Here is a 24,226-nt window from a genome sequence, read left to right as displayed (position 1 = left end):
GCTTAAAATACCAATTTCTGATGCTGTGGCTGCACGGAGCATTTCCTCTGCTGGCTTCACCTGGGCTCACCCACTCAGCTACCATCAAAGGGAAGATCAATTTGGCTGGAAGGTCCAAAATGATCTCAAGGACAGTTGGAGAAGCGACTGGTGCTTCAGTTCTCCTACACGTGGCCTCTTGTCCTCCAGCAGATTAACTTTCTTACATGGTGGCTGTGGGGCAGTGGCCCAAGGGGGTGAAGGCCTAAGCCTCAAGGCTCCTTGAGGTCCCATGTCCAGAACTCACACAGGGTTGCTCCGACCACATTCCATGAGGTAAAGCAAGTCACAGACCAGCCCAAATTCAAGAGGTGAGGAAAGAGACACCATCTCTTAATGAAAAGAGTCACAAAGAAACTGTAGCCATATTTAATCTACCACAGGATGTTTCTGGCATGTATAATGGAAGCTACAAGGGAGCTTCAGGCATAACTGTGTCCAGATGCTCACAATATATTATCAGAAACCAGTGTCTTTCCTTCTCAGCTTTGTTTTTGTTCTATGTTGTCTTTATGGTCAGGTGAGCTTTTCATTCACAGTGACCAAGGGACATCCAACCACCATTGGCCTATGTCCTCACAGTGTCCCAACCCCAGAGTTTCTCTCCCCCAGTGGTTAGTTGTACCTTGGAGTCCCACAGTGGGATTCGTTGGTCCTGCTCAGGTCACAGGAGCACTCCTGACCTGGGAGAGAGCACACACTGACTGGCCAAGCCCAGAAGGTAGGATAGTCCACCAGAGTTATGGGGAAGGAAAGGGAGGTATTTTAAGCCACTAAATTTTGGAGTGGCTTGTTATGCTTCTACTTTCTTTGTCCCCAAAAGAAAGTAGAGATTTTATTACCAGAAAAGAGAGAATAGATACGAGGCAGACCAAACCAACAGATGTTTACTATAATAGACTTCTCAGGATGGTGGCAGGGCAAAGAGCCACCACGGAACGCACTGAACTCCCCTCTCCCAATGCATCACACAACTTTGCCAGCTGACAAGTCCCAGCTTCCCAGTGGGGTGTTATGTGCACCACTGAATAGCTTGTTGTGCATTTGAAAAACAAAGACATAGGACAAAGCCTTTTGCAACAAGCACTTGCACAATTCTTCCATCTGGCAAAAGCTGTCCCTTCTCGGACGTCTGTCACATTGCTTCTGAAGACACGCCTCTGTAACAGGAATCAGAATGCTTTGTCTTTTAACTTAGTGGTTTCTCTAGATCAGATGCAAACAATTTCCTTCTTGCCTCCTACAGCCCTATCAAAGGCCAACTCATCGCTGAATAAATGCACTAGAGAATGAACCACAATGCCCGTCCCTAACTAGAGCTGTGCTCAGGTCCAAACCTCCCCCGCAGTACAGGAGGCAAAGATGGTCAATGGAACAATCCAAGTGGGAATCCAACTTTTTGGAAGCTCTTGGACTCCAATGTACTAATTTACATTGGAGCACTTATTTTCATCTTACTGGACATCTCCTGAGTATGGGACAAGGGGCTGGAAAAAGAAATCTTCAACTTTTAAAAAAATCTATTTATTTATTTATTTATATTTTGAGAAAGAGAAAGAGTCTGCACATGTGAGCTAGTCGGGGGAGGAGCAAAGGGAAAGAATCTTCAGACGGGCTCCCTCCTGAGTGCAGAGCCCAACACAGAGCTCAATCCCGTAACTCATGAGATTATGACCTGAGCCAAAACCAAGAGTCAGATGCTCAACCAATTGAGCCACCCAGGCACCCTAAGAAATTTTCATCTTAAATTTCATCTCATCGCATAGCAGTTTCCTGTAGCCCTAAAGACTTGGTCTTCCACAGAACTGGACATCACCCTTTTAGAACTGCAGCTACCCAGTGCATGAATGGCTCCAACTCAAAACCAAGATGCTCTTCTACCCTCAAACATGAACATAACATCTGGGAAAGCAGAAGCCAGAGGCTATAAGGGGCTCCCTTCCTTCCAAGGGAGCTAGTCTTAATGTATGTACATATGTATTAGTGAAAGCAAAATGAATTTGCATTCATTTATGTTAAGTCAAAAGTTGCATAAGCCCTGGGTCCAAGCCTTGCCTGGAAGATTGTATTCCTTTCTACAATTTTAGCCTAAAGAAGTGTCATTCTACAGAATGCATGAGAATCACCTGCACTACTTTTTGAGAAATGCACGTTGCTGGACCCTTTGGCATCTCAGGTGAGCTACACACAATGCTTTAGGAAACACACTTTGGGGCGCCTGGGTGGCTCAGTGGGTTAAGCCGCTGCCTTCGGCTCAGGTCATGATCTCAGGGTCCTGGGATCGAGTCCCGCATCGGGCTCTCTTCTCAGCAGGGAGCCTGCTTTCTCCTCTCTCTCTCTCTACCTTCCTCTCTGCCTGCTTGTAATCTCTCTCTGTCAAATAAATAAATAAAAATCTTTAAAAAAAAAAAAAAAAAAAAAAGGAAACACACTTTGAAAAACACATAGCTATAGGATGTAACAAAAAACTTTTTTAAAGATTTCATTTATTTGTTTGAAAGAGAGAGAGAGCGATCAGGAGCAGAGTGGATGGGTAGAGAGAGAAGCAGACTCCATGCCAAGCAGGAAGGCCAATATAGGACTCGATCCCAGGACCCGATCATGATCTGAGCTGAAGACAGACTCTTAACCGACTGAGCCACCCAGGTGTCCCTGTAACAGATTCTTAACTGCTGGGTCTTACTCCTCAGAGAAGAGGCCAAGAATTTGTTAATGACACCCAGTTATAGGCTGATATGACTAAAGTTTCCATGAGCTGAACCAGGTTATTGTGATATTTGGTTATTAGCCCAGTCATATGGTGAGCACAGGAACATGCAAACACTCTTCACTGTGATGCATTAACTCACTCACCACAGCACTGGGGAGCACCTGATTATTGGTTTTTTCATCATTAACGTGAGGGGAGAGCTTTTGGGTGTTGGGGATAGGCAAGAACAATGTATCAGGGTCCTACAGGGAATATCAAAGAAAAGTCTCCTCATGCTTCCAGCAGGGGGAGGGAGAAACAACCAGGGCACTCAGTTCTTTTTAACAAGGCCTACCATCAAAAGAAACCATTTAATTAGAGCCTAACTTATTGGGGTTTTATCCAAGCTAGTCAATCTGACTTGGAAGAGAAATTCCTGAGTCTGGCCCGCCCTAACCATCCTATCCCATTTAAGGGAAGGAAGCACTGAGACATACTTAGAAAGCTCACAGTCCAAAAGACTGAGACCTAATCACAGGACAATAGGATGCTTCCTCACTCCCCACACCTCCCCACAACATCACTGAAGTCCTTTTCATCACAATTCTATGTAATACATCACGTCTGATTTCAACAAAAAATTACAAAGCTTACTAAAAATCAAAAAACATAATTTGATGAGACAGAGCTACCAACAGAACCAGATTTAGATAAAGGAGAGATGTCTGATTCAGCAGATCAGTAATTTTAAAGCACTATGTTTAACATGCTAAGACCACTAATGGAAAAAGTAGACAACATGCAAGAACAGATGGGTAATGTGAGCAGAGAGGCAGAAATTCTTAGAATCCAAAAGAAATGTTAGAGGTCAAAAACACTGCAACAGAAATGAAGAATGCTTTTATTATTATTATCATCATCATCATCATTATTATTAAACTATAATTGACATACAATTGGTTTATATTGGTTTAGGTATACTACAAAGCATGCCTTTAATGGGCTCATTAGTAGACGGGACACAGCTGAGGAAACAATCTCTAAACATGAGGATGTAGGTACACCTGGGTCGCTCAGTTGGTTAAGTGACAGCCTTTGGCTCAGGTCATGATCCTGGAGTCCCGGGATCCAGTCCCAATTCGGGCTCCCTGCTCAGCAGGAAATCTGCTTCTCCTTCTCCCTCTGACCCTCTCGTGCTCTCTCTCTCTCTCTAAGTAAATAATGTCTTAAAAAAAATAAACATGAGGATATGTTGACAGAAACTTCCAAACTGAAAAGCAAAGAGAAAAAAGATAGGGTGGGCGAGGGATAACAGAACAGAATATCCAAGGTCTGTGGGACAAGTACAAATGGTGTAATATACATGTTGCAGGATTTCAAGAACAAAAAGGAAAGGAAGAAAAGAAATGTCTCAAGTGATAATAACTGAGAATTCTCTCCAAAATTAATGTCGGATATTAAACCACAGATCTGGGAAATTCAAAGAACAGCAAGCAGAATAAATGCCCCAAAACTATACATGGGCATGTCATACTCGAACTGCAGAAAATCAAAGACAAAGAAAAAATCTTGAAAGAAGCGGGGCGGGTAGGGGGGGACCCTCACCTGTAAAAAGGCAAAAGTGGAAACTGCATTGGGGTTCTCATCAGTAACCACACAAGCAAGAAGACAGCAGGCTGGGATATTCCAGGTGTTGTTGAGAGGGGGAAAAACCCACCAACCAAGAATTACGTATCCTGATAAATTATCTTTCAAAAGCAAAGGAGAAATAAAGACTTTCTCAGATGAATTAAAAATTAAGGGAATTTGTTGCCAGTAGGCATGCCTTATAAGAAAAAAAAAAGTTCTTCACGGAGAAGAAAAATGATACAGGTCAGAAACGCAGACCTACCTAAAAAAAGCAAGAGTGCTGATGAAGGAAGACTTTTTTTCTTATTCTTAATTGATCTAACATGTAAGTTTGTTCAAAGCAATAATAACAACAATGCATTCAATGATTATAACTTATTTTTAAGTGAGATGAATTACTTCGATGGAACAAAACCAGGATGGAAGGACTAGGAATTAAGACTGTTTTGTTATTATAAGGTACTTACCCTATGCATGAAGCAGTAGAGTAGTATTTCAAAGTGGACTTAGGTGCTGGGGAAACTGGATCACTTTCTTACACCATACACAAAAATAAACTCAAAATGGATTAAAGGGGCACCTGGGTTGGTCAGTCATTAAGCATCTGCCTTTGGCTCAGGTCATGATCCCAAGGTCCTGGGATCAAGCCCCACATCAGGCTCCCTACTTGGTGGGAAGCATGCTACTCCCTCTCTCATTCCCCCTGCTTGTGTTCTCTCTCTCACTGTCTCTCTCTGTTAAAAAAAAAAAAAAAAAATCCAAAATCTATTAAAGACCTCGATATAGGACCTAAAACCATAAAACTCCTAGAAGAAAACATAGGCAGTAATGCCTTTGACATGGGCTATAGAAACATTTTTCTAGATATGTCTCCTGAGGCAAGGGAAACAAAAGTTGAAAATAAACTACTGGAATGACATCAAAATAAAAAGCTTTTGCACAGCACAAGAAACCATCAACAAAACAGAAAGGCAACCTATGGAATGAAAGCTATTTGCAAAGGACATATCCAATAAGGGGTTAATATCCAAAATATGTAAAGACCTTATACAGCTCAATATTTTAAAAAATAATAATAATCCAGTTAAAAATGGGCAGAGGGCCTGAATAGACATTCTGCCAAAGAAGACCTACAAATGTTCAACCAACACATGAAAAGATGGTCAACGTCACTCATCACCAGGGAAATGCAAATCAAAACCGCAATGAGGTATCACCGTACACTGTACACTAGAATCAAACAGATAAGAAATAACAAGTGTCATCGAGGATGTGGCGAAAAGGGAACCCTCACACACTGTTGGCTGGAATGCAAATTGTTGAAGCCACTGTGAAAAACAGTATTGAGTTTACAGCAACATTATTTACAAGAGCCAAGATATGGAAGCAACCCAAGTGTCCATCAGTTGATAAAGGGATAAAGAAGTGGTATGTATGTATGTGTGTGTATACACACACACACACATATGTGTGTATATATATATGTACACATATACACATATATACATATATACACATATACATATATATATATGATGCAATATTACTCAGCCAAAAGAGAGAATGAGAATCTGCCATTTGCAACAACATGGATGGAGCTACAGAGTACTATGCTAAGTGAAACTAGTCAGACAGAGAAAGACAAATACCATGTGATTTCACTCATATGCAGCATTTAAGAAACAAAACAAATGAACAAAGAATAAAAGAGTCAATCCAAGAAAATGGATTCTTATATACAGAGAACTGGTAGTTACCAACATGAACAGACATTTCTGTGAAGAAGACATCCAGATGGACAACAGACACATGAAAAATTGCTCCACGTCACTCAGCATCAGGGAAATACAAATCAAAACCACAGTAAGATACCACCTCACACTAGTTAGAATGTTAAAATTAACTGGTCAGTAAACAACAGATACTGGCGAGGATGTGGAGGAAGGGGAACCCTCCTGCACTGTTGGTGGGAATGCAAGTTGGTGCAGCCACTCTGGAAAACAGCACGGAGTTTCCTCAAAAAGTTGAAAATAGAGCTACCCTATGACCCAGCAATTGCACTCCTAGGTATTTACCCTAAAGATACAAATGTAGTGATCCAAAGGGGCATGTGAATGCAAATGTTTATAGCAACAATGTCCACAATAGACAAACTATGGAAAGAAGCCAGATGTCCATCAACAGATGAATGTATGAAGAAGATGTGGTGTATACACACACACACACACACACACACACACAATGGAATACTGAAATTCTGCAATTTGCAACAATGTGGATGGAACTAGAGGGTATTATGCTGAGCGAAATAAGTCAATCAGAGAAAGACAATTATCATATGATATACCTGATATGAGGAATTTGAGAGGCAACATGGAAGGAAAAAATGAAACAAGATGATATCGGGAAGGAGACAAACCATAAGAGACTCTTTTTTTTTTTTTTTAATTTATTTATTTGACAGAGAGAGATCACAAGTAAGCAGAGAGGCAGGCAGAGAGAGAGGAAGGGAAACAGGCTCCCCGCTGAGCAGAGAGCCCGATGCGGGACTCGATCCCAGGACCCTGAGATCATGACCTGAGCCGAAGGCAGCAGCTTAACCCACTGAGCCACCCAGGTGCCCCCATAAGAGACTCTTAATCTCACAAAACAAACTGAGGGTTGCTGGGGGGAGGAGGCTAGGGAGAGGGTGGTTCGGTTATGGACATTGGGGAGGGTATGTGCTATGGTGAGTGCTGTGAAGTATGTAAACATAGCAAGTCACAGACCTGTACCCCTGGGACTAATAATACATTTTATATTAATAAAAATTTTAAAAATTAATTTAAAAAACTGATAGTTAACAGAGCAGGGAGGCAGGTAGGGGGTATGGATAAGATGGATTAAGAGGGACAAACTTCCAGTTACAAAATAAATAAGTCACAGAAATGGAAAAGTACAACATAGAGAATATAATCAATACTTTTGTAATAAGGTTGTTTGGTGATGGATGGGGACTACAGTTACCATGGTGAGCACTAAGTAATGTAAAGAATTGTTGAACCATTATGTTGTACATCTGAAACTAATATAATACCGCATGTTAATTATACTGGAATTTTAAAAATCAATAAGTAAAGAGGCTTTCTTAAAAAAAGAAAGTGAAGTTGAATTCATTGTAAATGTATATTGCAAATTCTAAGACAATTACTAAAAAAAAGTTTTTAAAAAGAAGTATGATTGAGGGGCGCCTGGGTGGCTCAGTGGGTTAGGCCGCTGCCTTCGGCTCAGGTCATGATCTCAGGGTCCTGGGATCAAGTCCCGCATCGGGCTCTCTGCTCAGCAGGGAGCCTGCTTCCTTCTCTCTCTCTCTGCCTCTCAGTGTACTTGTGATTTCTCTCTGTCAAATAAATAAATAAAATCTTTAAAAAAAAAAAAGAAGTATGATTGATACGCTAAGAAAGGAGTGAAATTGAGTTCCATAGAATGCTCAGTTACAAGCATGAAGATGGGGAAAAAGTGGAAGACAAGCATAGGAACCAAGAATATGAACAAGGAATAGAAAACTACACAAATATGACTGAAATGGATCCAACTACACCAGTAATCACTTTAAACGTCAATGGTCCAAATTTACCAATGTAAACTACCTGGAAGGAAGAAGATGTGGATACGGTTGCCTAAGTCACCCTATCTAGAACTATCCCTCAGGAAGCCATGCTAAGAGCCAGGAGTTTTCCTTTCTGAAATGTGGTTCTAAAAGCAGCCTAGAAGATTGGGTTTGGGCCCACCCACAGGACCTGCTGGGATGGGCTTTCCAAACAAGGCCAAGGGAAGGCTGATTGGAGGGGGAGGAGCACCAGAGATTCAGGCACTGCTCCTCCCGCCTCCTGGGGGCAGTGGCCTGGTGACCTGATCTGGGAACATACTGGGCAGTCACCTGACCCCTGAGCCCAGAAGTTAGGAGGAGGCATATCAGCATGGAGTCACGTGGCCCTCTGGTTGCCTCCTAAAAGCAAGACTGCTTCCCACCGTCTTAGAGGAAAAAGCGAAGGTGAGAAGGCTCACTCAAGCTTCCTTCAGATGCTAAACTCAGGAAGACAAACTCTCATCCTGGGAAAGAGAAAGTGAAGGAAGATTTCAGGAAGCAGAGTGTTGCCTGGAGAAGACATGGTCAAACAGCAAATGGAGGAAGATCACACTGAAGAACATCTTTCCTCCATTTAAGAGAGTCGTCCTGACCTGGATCTGGTTGGGAAAGGGGAGGAATGTGATTGAGCACACACACAGGAACCAGCTTCATTTTAAGTAATAGGAACAACACATTAAAAATCTTCCACATACTGATGGGCTTTATAGCCTTAATTCCAAGGAGGAAAACTAAGGGAAACAAAAGAACTTTGGGTTCTTCTAGGAATCTCTCAGGTTTTCCTGTTATATCCGTTATTTGTATGAGTAGTTAACATTTACTGAGCATCCTGATGTTATTTCATTTAAGCTCTGCAGTGACCCAATGAGGTAAATAAAATCTTCCATTTGCAGATGATGGGGGGAAACTCAGAGTCCATCTGCCCAGGAGCACGTGGTGAGGAAGCACTAGAACTAGAACTCAACCCAGGTCTCGTTGGTCCCAAAGCACTACGCCACACTGCGTTCCGGAGGGGCAAGAAAGCAAACAGTTTGTCAGATGGCTCTGGCTCTGACCTCTCTCACCTCCTAGCAATGATACAGGGGAGATGGATTTCATTCTCAAGGTAGCTGTGGCTTTCAGGAAAGAAAAGCTAGAAACTGAGATCAGCAGTGGGTGCTATCTTTTTCTAGGCCTCTCCGTGGATGGGGAGAAGGTACATGAGAGGGTACGTGACCCTCAAAGCCAAAGAGAAGTCAAGACAGACAGAAACGAAGCATCCACTTCTCTATTCGGCCTCTGCCTTCAGAATGCCTGGTCCAGCGCAGGCCTGGACCTGCCCTCGGGTTTTCTGAAGTCACTTCCAGGGAGGCAGGGAGAATGTGTCCATCCAAGTGTCCTGGACACTTTCAAACCCTCTTCAAAAGGGTTTCTGCTTCAACCCTCCAATTGGGTATTGATTTTTAAAAAGGCCTTCCAGGAAAAGATTGCGCCAACCATAAAACATGCACCCTGTGCTCCAGACCATTCGTCATCTGACTCTGTGAACATCTGCGCTCACTGCCTTGCTATGAACAAGCATTAAGCGTCTGACAAGATCAGCCTTTACTACTTCCAACTGTATCACTGGCTACTTGTTGTGTCTGCTCTGTTGCACGTTCCCACCTGAAAGCTTTCAGCATTTGCAGAAACCAGGAATTCACCTCTTTTAGGGATTGAGAAACCAGAACCCTATGAAACAGAAGGTAAAAGAATACCAGTAGTCAGGTGTCGTGGAGGGTCAGGATTCCACAAGGCCTGACTTTGGGGCCACATGGAAACTGGTGAATTGGCCAAAAGCAACTCAGAAATATGATCCTCTACTAGAATTCAAGCTAGTTCCTCCCCTTGGCAGGACTTTTACCCCTTTCCCAAAGTTCTCCAGGGCACCTTTAAATGTGAAAGTCACAGACAGAGCAAGGAGGCAGGGCTCTGGATCCTGACTGGGTGGAGTGAAGACAGATCTGACCTCATGCATACAAGGAAGACGTCCCTGAGATTGCTTCCCACTGTGGGATAATGCCTCATGCTTATCTCATTTGGGGGACCTTCTGGAATCATCCTCATTTGGCTTATTTATTCTGCCTGGAAAGGGTACAAATTTTTCCCATGTTCCTTTTTTCCCATCAGCTCTTAATCTCAGAACATCTGTGCCGATAGTAACCTTGGAGGTCATCTGTTCTCCCTTTAGTACAGGAGGGAACTGATCACACAGTAACAGGAGAGCTCCCTCTTCACCAGACTGTGACCATCAGTGTCCAGCACACTTCTTACCACACAGCCTACCCCACCACTCTACTGATTTAAAACAACAACAAAAAAAAACAAAAACAAAAACAAACAAACAAAAAAAAAACGATGCTCCAAATCCCAAAACAGACACTGCAAATCCCAAAACACAGAGGAGGAGACCCTCTCCCTTTCTCTCCCCCACCATGTGTGGCCATGCAGTCAGCAGAGGGAGGAGGAACCACCTGACCCACAGCTCCAGAAATGCGTACCCTGTCTCCAACCCTGCCACAGTGACCATCCTAAGGCATCCAGACCTAAGTCACTCACAGCATGGCACTCTCCTGGCCAAGAGGGATTGGCCCAAAGAATGGGCATTTGATCCAGTTTAGATCAATGAGCTAAATGCCAAAGTTTTCTGACATCATCTAGGAATGAAGGTTGTCGCTTCTCTGAAAAGACAACTTCAAGTCACCTCTCTTCTGTATTCTAGAAAGTAAGATGTTGGTATGAGAAGTATGGAATCATTGCAACAACCCTACCACCATGAAAAGCTAGGCTTGAAATTAAACACACAACACAAAAGGCAGAAAGGGAGAAACATAAAGACCACACAAACAGAGGCAGAGGGAAACTGTTGATGGCATTAATAAGATGCTGAGTCCAACCAATCCTGAAACCCACCTTGTATCTTCATTGGCTAAGCCAGTTCAAAACGTGGTCTCTGCTCTCATGATATAAATTGATGTGTACATACCAAAGATCACACTCAAAGCCAATCTACAATTACACTTTAGAGGCCTTTTGGTTAGCACTTGAGAGTAAAACCAGCTCACGTTCTTACTGCTTCCCCCAGAAATCAAGGAGATCCTCCTTCCTCAGCCACCCACCAAGAACTTGGAGCATGTCTCCCTCTCAGAGCTCTGCAGTCACACACAGCCTCCCCCTCAGGAAGCCATTGCTGAAAAGAGAACATTGGCAACTAAGCCCTCTGGAGGAAACACCAGAGACGAGAAAGATGGCAATGCCACACAAAGCGTAGAAGCTCTTTTCAGTTTAACCTGTTACTTGTTTAAAAATCACTGACAGGGGCGCCTGCGTGGCTCAGCCTGTTAAGTGTCTGCCCTCGGCTCAGGTCACAATCTTGAGGTTCAGGGACTGAGCCCCATGATGCACTCCCAGCTCAGCGGGCAGTCTGCCTCTCCCTCCACCCCTCCCCTCACTCGTGCTCTTTCTTGAGTGTGCACTCTCTCTCAAATAAATTATTTTTAAAAAATCATTGACAACTCCTAGAAAACAAATGGATCCCCAAATGATGCTGATAGCACAGATGTTACATGCCTCCTGGTGGAAGAACAGACCGAATCCCACGAAATATACTTGCCAAGAAAATATTGTATCTAGGGGCACGGGAGTGGCTCAGTCCGTTAAGCATGTGCCTTTGGTTCAGGTCATGATCTCAAGGTCCTAGAATCGAGCTCCGTGCTGGGCTCCCTGCTCAGCAGGGACCCTGCTTCTCCCTCTCTCTCTAACTGCCACTCCCCCTCCTTGTGCTCTCTCTGTCAAATAAATAAATGGAAATATATATATATATATATATATATATATATACATGAAATCTGTATCTGATCAAGTCTCTAGATCCACCTCTCATTTTACAAGAAATATGAAGGGCAGAGGAATGTGGTACACAACGTTACAGGAATGTAGTCAATAACACCTAGTGCAGAAAACCCTAGAACCACCTGTTTATTCAAAAATAAATCACTAAGTAAAAAGGAGGTGGAGGGGAAATTCATAGACTCAAAGAGATTTAAGATACAGATTAACCAATATGTGGACCTTATTTGGGTCTTGTTTCAAACTCACATAAAACCACATCTAAGAGATAATCAGGGAGATCTGAATGTTGATTGCATTATATTATAGAGGTATCCCCTGTTGTCTGAAAGTACAGCCGTCCTATGAGACATCTCATCAGCAGAAAAGGCACAAAGTGAAGAAGCAATTACCATGAATTTATATGGAAGCATTTTTTTAGCACTCCCAGGTGCAAAATATAACCTCGTGGGCTTTTCTGATACCTTAGGACACAGCTTGCTAATGGGTGCACAAAATAAATCAAGAGAAAGCGAGATGCTCACAGACACAGCTCAAAGGTCTGGTGGCTTGAGGCTGAGATGCTGCTGAGTGTGGTTCCTAGGGAAGGAGCTGCACCCCCAGCCCCATAAGGGCTCACTTCAGAGTGAACACTGAATGTGATTTTTGCTTTTTGCCCTCCTTTTGTAAAGGCAAAACTCCTCCTGGGATGTCTGTCGGGTAGCAAACACTAGTTCTACTGTAGATCTTTCATAAAAGCCAACTGGCTGAATGCCAACTTTCAAAATACCTGTATTAAGCACTTACCAGTATTCCTTGGTTGTGATATGGTATTGTGGTTAGGTTTCTTTTAATGTCTTTATCTTTTAGAGATATATTTGAAAATATTTACAGATGATAAAATATAATGTCTGGACTTGCAAAATAATCTGAACAGGGGCCTGGGGGATGGGTGGAAGGAGTGAGATTGGCCAGGAGTTGTCCATTATTGAAGCTGTGCAAGGGTTCCATGGAAATCTGTTACACCACTCTCTCTTTTTGTGTGTGTATTTGGAAGTTTTCATAATAAGGAAGTTTTTTTCGATTAATGGAAGAGAGCCAAAGATGAAGGAGAGTCTACATTCTTTGCCAAAGTCCTAGTATCTCTTCCAGGATAGCCTGCTTACCCAAAGTGACACTTTTTATATAAATCTCCCCAAGTAATTACCTTTAATGGAATATTTTTCAGTTGACACATCTTCTTTCCAAATATTATCAGGAATTTCTTAAATACAGGGCAAGTACTCATTCAATGGGGTTACATTAAGAAGTTCAGTTCACAGAAAATACTATACAAATTCCCATCAAACATGAAATGGATGGCCGGTGTGATATATGTCACCCAGCTTGTGCAACTTTAGAAATGTATTCACCTTAATTTCTACCATCTTAGCAGGGGGAGACCTTTCTCACCCTGTTACTGAAGAGAGAAACCATAATAACGTATTAACTACATACAGATGTAAAATTTACTAGACTGAGGCCATTGTCTTTTTATAATGAAAGGCACCTGCCAGACATGACAGAAAAAACAGATTAATATCCTTAGTATTAAAACAAACAAACAAACAAACAAAAAAGTCCTCCAAGTCAGCCAGTGAGCCAGGGAGAAAAAACTAGCACACTTACTTTAAAAATTGACAAAAAACCTGGATAGATGATTCCTAAAAGAAAAAGAGCTAACATAGGATGGCCAGATACAATACAAGACACCCAGTTAAATTTGAATTTCAGATGATTAACAAATAATTTTAGATAAATGACAAACAAGTTTTTATTTAGGCCATATTTACACTAAGACCATGTTATTTATCTGAATTCAAATTTCTGTAATTTACATTCTTCTACATTATGTTATTCACTTACATCCTTCAAATGTATGCGATTTACAATTTAGGCGATCTTATAGTAGTATTTTTATTTGCCAGTTCTGACAACCCTAAATTAATGATCAATAAATCAAGCTCATTCCTAATCATGCAACAAGAGCAAATACAGGGAGAAAAGCAGAGGCCCAGGAGAGCAGAGAGGAGCCCCAGCACTGCCAGGCAGATGTGGGAGATGGTACCATACCTGCACCTGGCCCTGAGCTGGGGGGAGGCATGGCCTCAGGGCCTCAGGAGGGCAGGAGAGACGTGGCCAGCAATGCAAGGAAGCGGGGAGGCCATATGTTTGGCTAAATGTCCCTGAACGTGTCCTTCTGGGGAAAGGAAAAGTGTGATCAACAGTACAGACCCCTCAAAGAAGCATCACTTTTATTGCTTGCTCTTAAAACTCTGTTGTGATATATTCAAGTCCATTTTTTTTAAGATTCTATTTACTTAACACAGAGAAAGATCACAAGTAGGCAGAGAGGCAGGCAGAGAGAGAGAGGAGGAAGCAGGCTCCCCGCCAAGCAGAGAGTCTGATGCAGGGCTTGATCCCGGGACCCTGAGATCATGACTTGAGCTGAAGGCAGAGGCTTAACCCACTGAGCCACCCAGGCACCCCTACCCAAATCCATTTTTATCTTTTCCGGAAAACTGTATGATCTATTATGTAGTGCATACAAAATACAATTTTAAAATGCTCCTGCTTTAAAAACATAAAACATTACCAATTCAAGGCAAACCTTCTGTGTCCCCTCCAGCTTGTCACTGGCCTTCCTGCCCTCTCACCTAATTAACCACTAACCTGAGGTTCAGAGTTATCATTACCCTTCATTTTCTCATGCACTCTTTACGTATGCAGGCATTCCTAAACAATCATCGCTCTTGCATGCTTTCAACCTTTATATAAATGGCATAATGTATGTGTTTTTGTACATTTTGCCTTCTTTCACTCAACTTTCTGACAATGAAATTCCTCCATAATAATGGGTATAGCTTTAGATTAGCCATTTTTGGTGCTGTGTAGTATTCCACTTTTGTATATGCCATAATTCATATTTCTAGTCACCTGCTGATGGGCACATAGGTGGTTTACAGTTTTGCTACCAAAAAATGCTGCTATGAGCATCCTTAAACATGTGTCTTGGCACATATTTAAGCACATTTCTCTAGGGCATATAGCAGAGTGAAAGTAAAAGTCAATCCTACAAAGTGATCGTGCTAATTTATATTTCCACCAGCAGCAATAAGTACATTTTTACATTTATATCCTGCTAAGGTTAATTGGAAACTCTCCTTTAAGGCAAACTGAGTTTGGGGAGCCTGTGTGCCTCAGTCAGTTGACCGAGTGCCTTCCGCTCAGGTCATGATCCCAGGGTTCTGGGATCGGGCACCACATCGGGCTCCCTGCTGCATGGGAAGCCTGCTTCTCCCTCTCGCCCTGCCTGTTGCTTTCCCTGCTTGTGCTCTCTCTCTCTCCATTAAATAAATAAATAAAATCTTTTTTAAAAGTTCAAAGCAAACTAAGTTCAAAGCACGCTGGAAATGAGTAGGAGGCCTGGTGCTAACAGTGACTAAACCTGAAACCCAGCCTAACATGAGACAGGCAACTGTCAGAGGTAGACAGAATCCAAGGGTATTCAGGCTGGATTCAGACAGGTTTGGAACTTTTTTTTTAAATCACATGTGTGTGTGTGTGTGTGTGTGTGTGTGTGTATGTGTGTGTTTTAAGATTTTATTTATTTATTTGACAGACAGAGATCCAAGCAGGCAGAAAGGCAGGCAGAGAGGGTGGGGGCTCCCCGCTGAGCAGAGTCCAATATGGGGCTTGATCCCAGGACCCTGAGATCATGACCTGAGCCGAAGGCAGAGGCTTAACCCACTGAGCCACCCAAGAGCCCCTAAATCACGTGTATTTTAATCTTTATTATTGTCCTCTAAGATTTAAAAATGCTCATCATAAAATTAGTTGAATATTTACTAAAACACATCCCATAGAGGTGGAACACCCATGCTGATTACCATTAATGACATGACTTATAACCCACCCCATTTTTCTGTACATAAACCAGATTTTTTTGCTTTGAGAAAATAGGATCATATATTCTTATTTGCAGTTAACTTTTTTTTTTAACTGTTCAATATATCTTTATAAGGGAGGAAACAATCTATGTTTCAAAAATTCTATTGTTCAGTGAACATTTACTAAGCACCTGTTCTTGGCCAGGATAAGTCTATAAAGAAAATTAAATATTTCCACCATTAGGAGACTCCCACTCTGAAAGGAAAGAAACTAATAGATGTGGGTCATTATAATGGCCCCTGTTTATCAAGCACCCTCTATGAGCCAGGCACTATATTCGACCCTTAGTGAATATGGTAAGCAGAACAATGGCCCTTCAAAGATGCCCATGTCCTAATCCTAATAATGCTATGTTACATGGCAAGGAGGAATCAAGATTGCTAACCATAGGATTGCTAACCATGGATCAGCTAACCATAAGATAAGGAGAACATCTGAGCTCATCAATCACAAGAGTCCTTAGGGAGAAGGTGGGCAGCAGGAGAGCTGGAACCAGAGAGATGGCAGCATGAAAAAGACTTAACCAGCTTCTGCTGGATTTGAAGGTGGAAGGGGACTACCAACCAAGGAAGGTAGGCAGTTTCTAGAAGCAGGAAAAGGCAATAAAATGGATTCTCCCCTACTGAGCCCTGCTGATGTTTTAACCCATGGACACCGTGTCAGACTTCCAATCTCCAGAAATGAGTGTTCTTTAAGCCAATGGTTGTGGTACTTAAGTCAATGGCTATGGCAGGAATGGGAAGCTAAGACATCCCAGGTGCATCCTCCCCACCACTCTGGACATAGAGGCTTATGACCTCTATTGGACAAATTAGGGAACTGAGGGTCCGTGAAGTTAAATTACTAGCCCAGGACCACAGAAGCCAAGCCAGAGTCAAACCTGGGTCTGTCTCTCTCCAGAGCCTGTGCTGAGGCTGCCCCAGCACCTTCCTACGTATGGTCGGCTGCGACACCGGGCAGATGAGACATGCACTGACGCCAGGGTGAGCAAAGCCCAGGGTGCAGAGAGAACTCTGCTTGGGGCAAGTCTGGGGAGACTGTGTGGAGCCATCCAAATGACAGGCAGAATTTTGAGAGACAGAGATGGGAAGGAAAAGACAGGTTAGGAAATGTGATGTGGTTTAGCATGGCTACAGTCTGGGGCACATGGTGGAGGCATCTGCCAGGGGGTAGGGCATACATATGTGTAGGGCACACATATGTACATATGTGCTCTGCACACATCCAGAGTTACTGAGGGGATAGAGAATTGGATCTCCAAGAACATTCCCAACAGCGCCATAAAGACCCCCAAAGCAACATGGGTCATTATAGCAATTATGTGTGTGATAGCCTGTGTGATAGCCCCTAGCTATATGTGACTATTTTAACATTAACACTTAAATTAAGTGAAATCAAATTAATTAAAAATTCAGTTCCTCGGTTGTGCTAAGCACATTTAAAACTTCAATAGTCATATGTGTCTACCATCAGACAGTGCCAATGTAGAATATTACCATCCCCAAAAAAGGTCCAGCGGACAATGCTGTGGACAAAGTGAAGTCCTGTGTTCCACCTGGTCAGTGGCTCTGGGCACCCGAGGAGCAGGGAGCGGTCCGTGGGCTTTGGCAACTCTCTCCACCTCACCCTCATTCTTATGATCTACTTCCGTGTCCTTTTCCTGGCTTTGCCGGGTTCTCCAAGAACACATACACACTAAACACCCAACCAAAATACCTAAAACTCCCAGCAGTGTCCTAGAGATGCTTATCTGGTCCTAAAAATGAACTATGCTGGGAAGTAGGTCCAGTTTTCTTCCACCATCAATACTTTAAAATAAAAAAGGAAGGAGAAGAGCATTCAGTCCTTATCTGAACCAGATCGACGCTGCCCTGTGAAACGGATATTAAAGAGGAAAGGCAGAGCTGCTCACATCTGTAGAGTATCTGTCAGGTTTCAAAGCATCTGCCACATTGTCTCCTGGAACCTCGCTCAGTGTGGTCCTCCCAGCTGGGGGGTCGGGGCGGGGGGGCTGTCCTGGAATTCCAGCTCTCCTAAGTACCTTTTCCCCTCGCTCGGCAGAGGCTGCCCAACCCTGGCTCCCAAAAGAAGGAGGCTGAAATCAATGTCTGGGAAGTGCGCAGGGCTCCACACCTAACAAGCTTAGATTTCTGCCAAAGGTAAGATTATTTTGTGATCTAGCAATTGAGTTTAGAATGATGTCAGATGCAAAATGAAATCCAATTAATTGCTATAATGACCCATGTTGCTTTGGGGGTCTTTATGGCGCTGTTGGGAATGTTCTTGGAGATCCAATTCTCTATCCCCTCAGTAACTCTGGATGTGTGCAGAGCACATATGTACAATGCTAACCCTGTTTGGCAGGCCTCACAAACAGCTCCGATTGATTTCTCATCCGCAACTCAACCCTTGTCCTCTCCCAAACAGCTCTGCGGTGACAAACGGGGAAGGGGGGGGCCTCCTCACAGACATTCTCCCCCACCACCTCCACCACCAGCAATGCCAGGAACTTGGCTGCTTAAACAATAGATCTCTATGTGGTTGGGAGAGAAAGGGTGCCCTGTACCTGCTAAGGAAGGCCATGCTCCCTTCCCCCAGGCTCTGCCAGGGGGGTGAGGGAGGAGGCCAGGATGAAGAAAGGCATCACACCAGATGTACTCCGTTCTCCCTCCCCCAGCCCACCCCCAACAGGCTAGTAAGTCTTATGACCCAAGCATCAGCTAGTGAACTTTTCTACTCTGCAGGGCAGGGGACCCAGATGTGCAGGATAGGTCCCCCTGAGCAAGGGAGAGGGAAGACAGCCCACCGCCCACTCAGCCTTACAAATGAGCCCTTTGGCCAGCTGATGTAGATACTGATGCCAGGGCCTGGGCCTGCTCTGGGTCGAACCGGCCAAGAACTGAAACAAAAGCCAATAATCACTCCGCAGCGTGGTATTTTAGGTAGGACCACGTGCACATCTGGAAGAGGGGGAGCAGAAGGAGGCAAGACAGGAGTTCCTGCTCTGGGAACTTTTATTTATCTGAGCATGGGGTGCCAAGAATTGAACGAATCATAAACTTTGGTTCCTGATACTCAACATGGGTCTATCCAGGCCCCATTTTCATTTTTCATTTAATCAGCCACTAATCTTTATTAACGGACAACTACTTTCCAACCCATCCTTCCCTCCCCCAAAAGGTAAAGTATTGACATTAACTTACACTAACCATATGGTTTACCCCACCATGTGGTTCCAACCATCTGCTCCCCCATAACTTCGCCCTAAATCCTCTAACATTACTTTGCTTTTTTTCTCATAGAGCATTATTATAGTTATATGTATTCCTAGAAGATACTTTCTTTAATTTTAGCTCTTTTTAAGTTTGTAAGATGCCATGCTCTGTCTTCCAGTACATTTCTTTTACTTAATATCCTATTACGAAGATTTATCCATATTTTTGCATGTCAGTGTTGCTCATTTGTTTTGCCTTAGTATGATCCTCCTCCGTGTGAAAACATCAACTAATCTGCCCTCCAACTAGCAGGTATTTGGGCTTTTTCCAGGCTTCCAGCATTACGAACATGGTTGCATGGGTCTCCTTCTGGACATGAGTTTCTCTTGGGCATATGTACTTAGGACTGTAATTGCTGGGCCATAAGAAATGTGAATTTCAACTTTGGGAGAAAATGAAATAACATCCAAGTGTTTTCCATTTGATAGCATTTCCTACAGCTTCTAAGATGATCATTTCCTCTTCTTGGCCTTCTCAGTTTCGCTCCTCTAAATTTCACATGTCAGTTCCATGAAAATGTTTAAACCAAGTTCTTTGCCTATAACACCTGAAGAGCATTTCAGATAAATCTCCCGGGGTGGAAAAGAAGGGTCTTGTCAGGCCCACAGGTAATAGGAAGAGTTTCTACACAGACTCAAGGACCCACCCCAGTCTAGACACTGATGCAGACTAGCCAAAAGAAAGAGAGCTGTCTAGAAGCTGTTTCACACCTGTTCCCCATCCCAGTTTGCTCATTCTGTCCCACCTCCCCCACACCTCCCATAACCACCACACATACTAATTTTTAAACAAAGAACAAAAGCCTGTACGTGGGGGGAACATTATTTATGAAATAACCAATTTCAGGTTCAAATGAGAGCAAGGGGTCTAGCTTGGACATCACTGCAGATTCTGACCCATTTCAGTAAACATTCAAAGAACGCTTTGCAGTGTAACCCAGCACACGGACAAATAAGCCCTCTATTCTGCCCTCAAGGTGGTGTGAGTTTGTTCATTTCCCAAGACAGGGTTGTACATGATGTGCCACCAGCGTTAGCGCAGAGAAGGTGGGAGATGCTAGCCTGATCTCGAGACGCTCATTGTGGAAAGATCAGCTGAAGTTAGAATGCAAGTGAGCCAAATACAGGAGCTGGTCAAAGGTAAGAGTGACCAATTCTTCCCCAAAGGAGAAAGAACACCCCCAAAGGGTGTTCTGCAGGAGAGCTCCTGGGGAGTGGTGCAGGACCTGGGTTTTGAAGGGCAAACCCAGCCAGCAAGAGGAGAGAGAACCAATAAAGAACAGACATAAAACAAAAAACCCAATTCCTTACTCAGACTTCTTGACCTTCCCATTTTCGCCTCTTTTCAAATTTCTTAAATCTATTTCCGGCCTCCAGTCGCAAAAAGCATTAAGAAAGTGGAACCCGTAGAATGCTGTTAAACATGCGTTGTCTGCCTTAATTTATTTTTTCCATAAACAACAACACAGTCCTTCCCCACCCAGCACCTGGCTCCGTGTTGAGCTCTGAGGATGCACCAGTAGAGAAGATGGGTCAGTTCCCGCCATCTTCTGGGCAGATAGCTTTAGACTATCTGCTCCTGGCTCCTGGGCAGATAGCTTTAGACAAAGACAGGCAGTTGACTTGGCCTGACCGTCAGCCAGACTCCATCAGCCTGGGATAGCCCCTCCACCACCCCACCCTTCCCTGAAACATTTTTGGTAAATTGTACAGAATTAAAGAAATGGCTGCCTCCTCAGTAATTAAAAGGACCTTGACCAGCATCCCAGGTAGCCAAGTGGCTGCTCAGAGCTCGGAGACCAAAAAATCAGGTGCTTCCTACAAAATAGCCTCCAATCTGATACTTGATAGCTGTGGGTTTCCAGAGTCAAACAGATGTTAGGAATTTTATGAAGGCAGGAAGCAAATAAGGGAGCGAGGATTGGGGTCTAGGCCTCGGGGGAGCTCAATTAGTGGGCCAGATAAAGTTAAACCAAAAGGGCATGCTCTCGGTTTCCTAGAAAGCCAGCTGGAAAAGATGCCAATCCTTAAGCCTCTGTCACTCAAAAGATTAACAGAAGAGACCCAGGGTGCCCAAGGGAATACTGCAACAAACCAGATGTTTCTGCTTCTCTGACACTGACACTGGCCACTGGCCACCAGAGCCACACTCCTCAGGCCACCAAGAAGCCACAGAAGAGAGCTGGAATCTTTGGGGATTGCCTGAAACTCAAACTCACCCTTTAGCGATTCAGACACCAAAAAATATTATCAACCCTTTCTTACAGCCTCCCCTAATGCGTCCAGGTTCAGTATTGTCTCAAGGAGCCATCTCTTCCTGTGAGAGGGACAGCGCCACTAGTAGAATGAGCGCTCCCTGCCGCGGCTTGGTGGCAGGGAGAGCACACCACCTGTAAATCCATATAAACTGGGACGTGGGTCTCACAGCTACATGTGCACCATGAGTGTTTCAAGCAAGCCAGTTAGCTTCCCAGGGTCTCACTTGCAAAATGGCACTAACAAGACCCCCTTCCTTGTTGTTCTATGCATAAGTGGTCATGGAAACGGCCCAGCCCCCATGTCCCTGAATGGCAGCTCTTCTTGTAGCCTGTAAATGCACCCAAGTAAGCACATGCTCAAGACAGCAGCTTTCCCTTGGTACTTTCATTGTGTGTGTGTGTGTGTGTGTGTGTGAGAAAGAGAGAATGCAGCTGAGATCCACACAAGCCTATTTACAGCTCCTGTATTATTTCATCAGATCTATCAAATGATTAAACTAAAGAAGCTAGAGGGAAACCTAACCAATGTCCCGATTTTCCCCTAAAGCCTCTAGCCTTCCCCTAAAGTTGCTTCCTCCAATTTCAGGAGGCAGAGAAGGAAAGCCATATGGCTTGAGATGCTAGACATGCCCAGCAGCAAATGAGCCCCCCACCATTTGTCTCCGGGCCTCTCGTGTGGGCGGGCATCCAGATTTCAGTCGGGGTGCTCTGGTCTGCGTCTCTGTCTTGACTGTTCCTAATTATTGGAGGGAACGCTGTGGCTCTCCTGACCTCGGAGTTTAAGAGCTGCGGAGTCCTAATATCAAACCAAGCAGCTTCATTTAAAAGGCATCCTCATCTGCATCCATAAAAGCCCCTCCCGGAGCCCACACTTGCCCCAGCTTCTAGAACGCCTGCTGTCGAGGATTTACGACACGCCCTGGATCTAATCTGCGGCACCTTAACTGCTTTTTGTGGCACATCTGGTCATAAAAGCAAGGGCCGGCACAACACGGGGACAAACACTTTTCTTTCCTAAGTGGCTGCAAATCTGATCTCCCAGTGATAGCTGGGCTCCCACGTCAGCAGCAGCCAGTATCTGGGCGGTCGGGAAGGCTGGCCAGCCTTTGCAAGGCTTTTCCTCCACACACGACAGCTATAAAGAGGACTCTCCTAGAGCAAGAGCTCCGAATAAAGAACCTGCGGTCTGAACAGGTGGTAATGGGGCTAGGCCCGCAGATACCCAGGAAAGCCCCCGGCGCTTAGGGAGCCGACCTTGTTTTCACAAAGATTCCAGCTGCTTCACACGGACTCTCAGGCTGCCAGTCGAGGCAAGCAGCTATCCGGAGAGACTGCCCTGACATAAGCTGATTCTTGGCCAGAGATCCTCTGGATTAAGTTCGGTCAAATGAACCACCAGGTGGTTTAATAGCACATTTTTTTAAAGGCAGTGGAATCCTTCATTTAGACCAATTGGGGTGGGAGGAGCAATAATTTAGACCAGCAACGAACACAATGCCTTCAGTTCCAGGAGATTTTACAACGCTCTGGACAGCCTGTCCTGTGCACAGAATTGGCACGTTCGCATATCGTTCAGAAACTCCAATCAGACCAAGGTTCAACAAGTAGTTCAACATCCCAGCCCCTAAGTCAGGGGGAAGAGACTCTTGAGCACTGCGCAGCGCCTCTCCGCAGCCCCCCACCTCCACCCCTGCTCCGGGGCTGTGCCCAGCAGGAGAGCATTAAAATTATCTGCCGTGGGTTTTACGAGCAGCGATCACTTTTTAAAACAACAACAACACAAGGTCCTTGTGTGGCTCTCAGGTAACCTAAAACTCTGGAGGCAGAGCTGCCCCCCACCCCCTCGCCGCTTGCCAAGAACGCCGTCGCTCCGGGACCCGGACCGGGCGCGGCGTGAGACCACAGGGCAGCCCACTCGAGCGGAGAGCGAGCCTTTTTCGGACGCTGGAGGCACCCGCTCGGAGCAAAATACTCTAGGAGAAGAGACAGGGAAAGAAACCCCAGTGACAGTTCGAGGGGGAAGGCGGGAGGCAGATCGGCACTGCAAGAAAGGAGGGAGGTAGGGGGGAAGAACGGGAGAAATTTTTATTCGCCCAGAAGCCTACGAGGACCGGGCGGTAGGTGCGGGGTGGGGGGGACGAGGTCTGACACCTCCCTTCCCCCTTCACCCCCACCCCCACCCCCGCCCCCGCCCCCGCCCCGAGGGATGGGGGCTGGCGAGCTCAGGCTCCCTCCGCAGGTGGGCGCGCGGCCGGGGGCGCACTTACCCTGGGGCCCGTGGTGCGGTGGCCGCGAACTAGGGACAGCTGCACCAACACGAGCAGCAAGTGGGGCGTGAGCAGGCGGGCGCAGCGCGCGGGCAGCATGGTGCCAGCCGGGCTGCGGGCGGGGGGCGCGGATTCCGCGGGGCTCACGGCTGCGCCTGCCTTCCTGCCTTCCTTCCCTCGGGGGCCCTCGCTGCGGCCGGGCGGCGGGGCGGCGGGGGCGGCGGCGCTGCGCTCAGAGCGCGCGGTCATGAACCGCCAGGGAGGGGAGCTGGAGCGCGAGCGTGTGCTCTGCGCGCGGCGCTCGCTCGCTCGCTCGCTCGCTCGCTCGCTCGCTCGGCTCGGCCGGGCCGCGGCTGCAGCAGGTTGGACGCCAGAGCCCAGGCCATGGGAATTCCCGTTATAAACCCCCGGGAGGGGCGGGGCGGAGCCGGGCGGCCCTGATTGACAGGCCGAGGGGCCCGTAGCAGCCGACCCTCTGGCAGGTGAAAGCCAATCGGAGAGCGGACAGAGGGGCGGCTCGCGGTCAACCCCACCGAGGAGAGACACCCGCTTGCTCAGCGGGAGTGGGCTCCCGGAGAGCCTGGGAGGAAGAAGAACTTTCTCGCG

The 24,226-nt window shown here is 45.3% G+C and overlaps 1 protein-coding gene across 3 annotated transcripts in view; it reads right to left on the bottom strand.

Annotated features, from left to right (window-relative positions):
* Positions 1 to 24,010, bottom strand: part of SMOC1 (SPARC related modular calcium binding 1) — a 148,332-nt gene extending 124,322 nt beyond the window's left edge. For all 3 annotated transcript variants that reach the window (XM_013055565.2, XM_045071027.1, XM_045071029.1), the window contains exon 1: positions 23,621 to 24,010. In XM_013055565.2, the coding sequence (XP_012911019.2) occupies positions 23,621 to 23,869 (249 nt within the window). In that variant the 5' untranslated portion in view covers positions 23,870 to 24,010. The remainder of the gene's footprint in view (positions 1 to 23,620) is intronic.
* Positions 24,011 to 24,226: the final 216 nt, after the last annotated feature.

Source organism: Mustela putorius, unplaced genomic scaffold (assembly GCF_011764305.1).
Source record: "Mustela putorius furo isolate JIRA1106 unplaced genomic scaffold, ASM1176430v1.1 tig00000129_pilon_pilon_pilon, whole genome shotgun sequence".
In the NCBI taxonomy this organism is placed as follows: domain Eukaryota; kingdom Metazoa; phylum Chordata; class Mammalia; order Carnivora; family Mustelidae; genus Mustela; species Mustela putorius.
The sequence above is the reverse complement of the archived record's forward strand: the minus strand, read 5'-3'. Positions and strand labels throughout refer to the sequence as shown.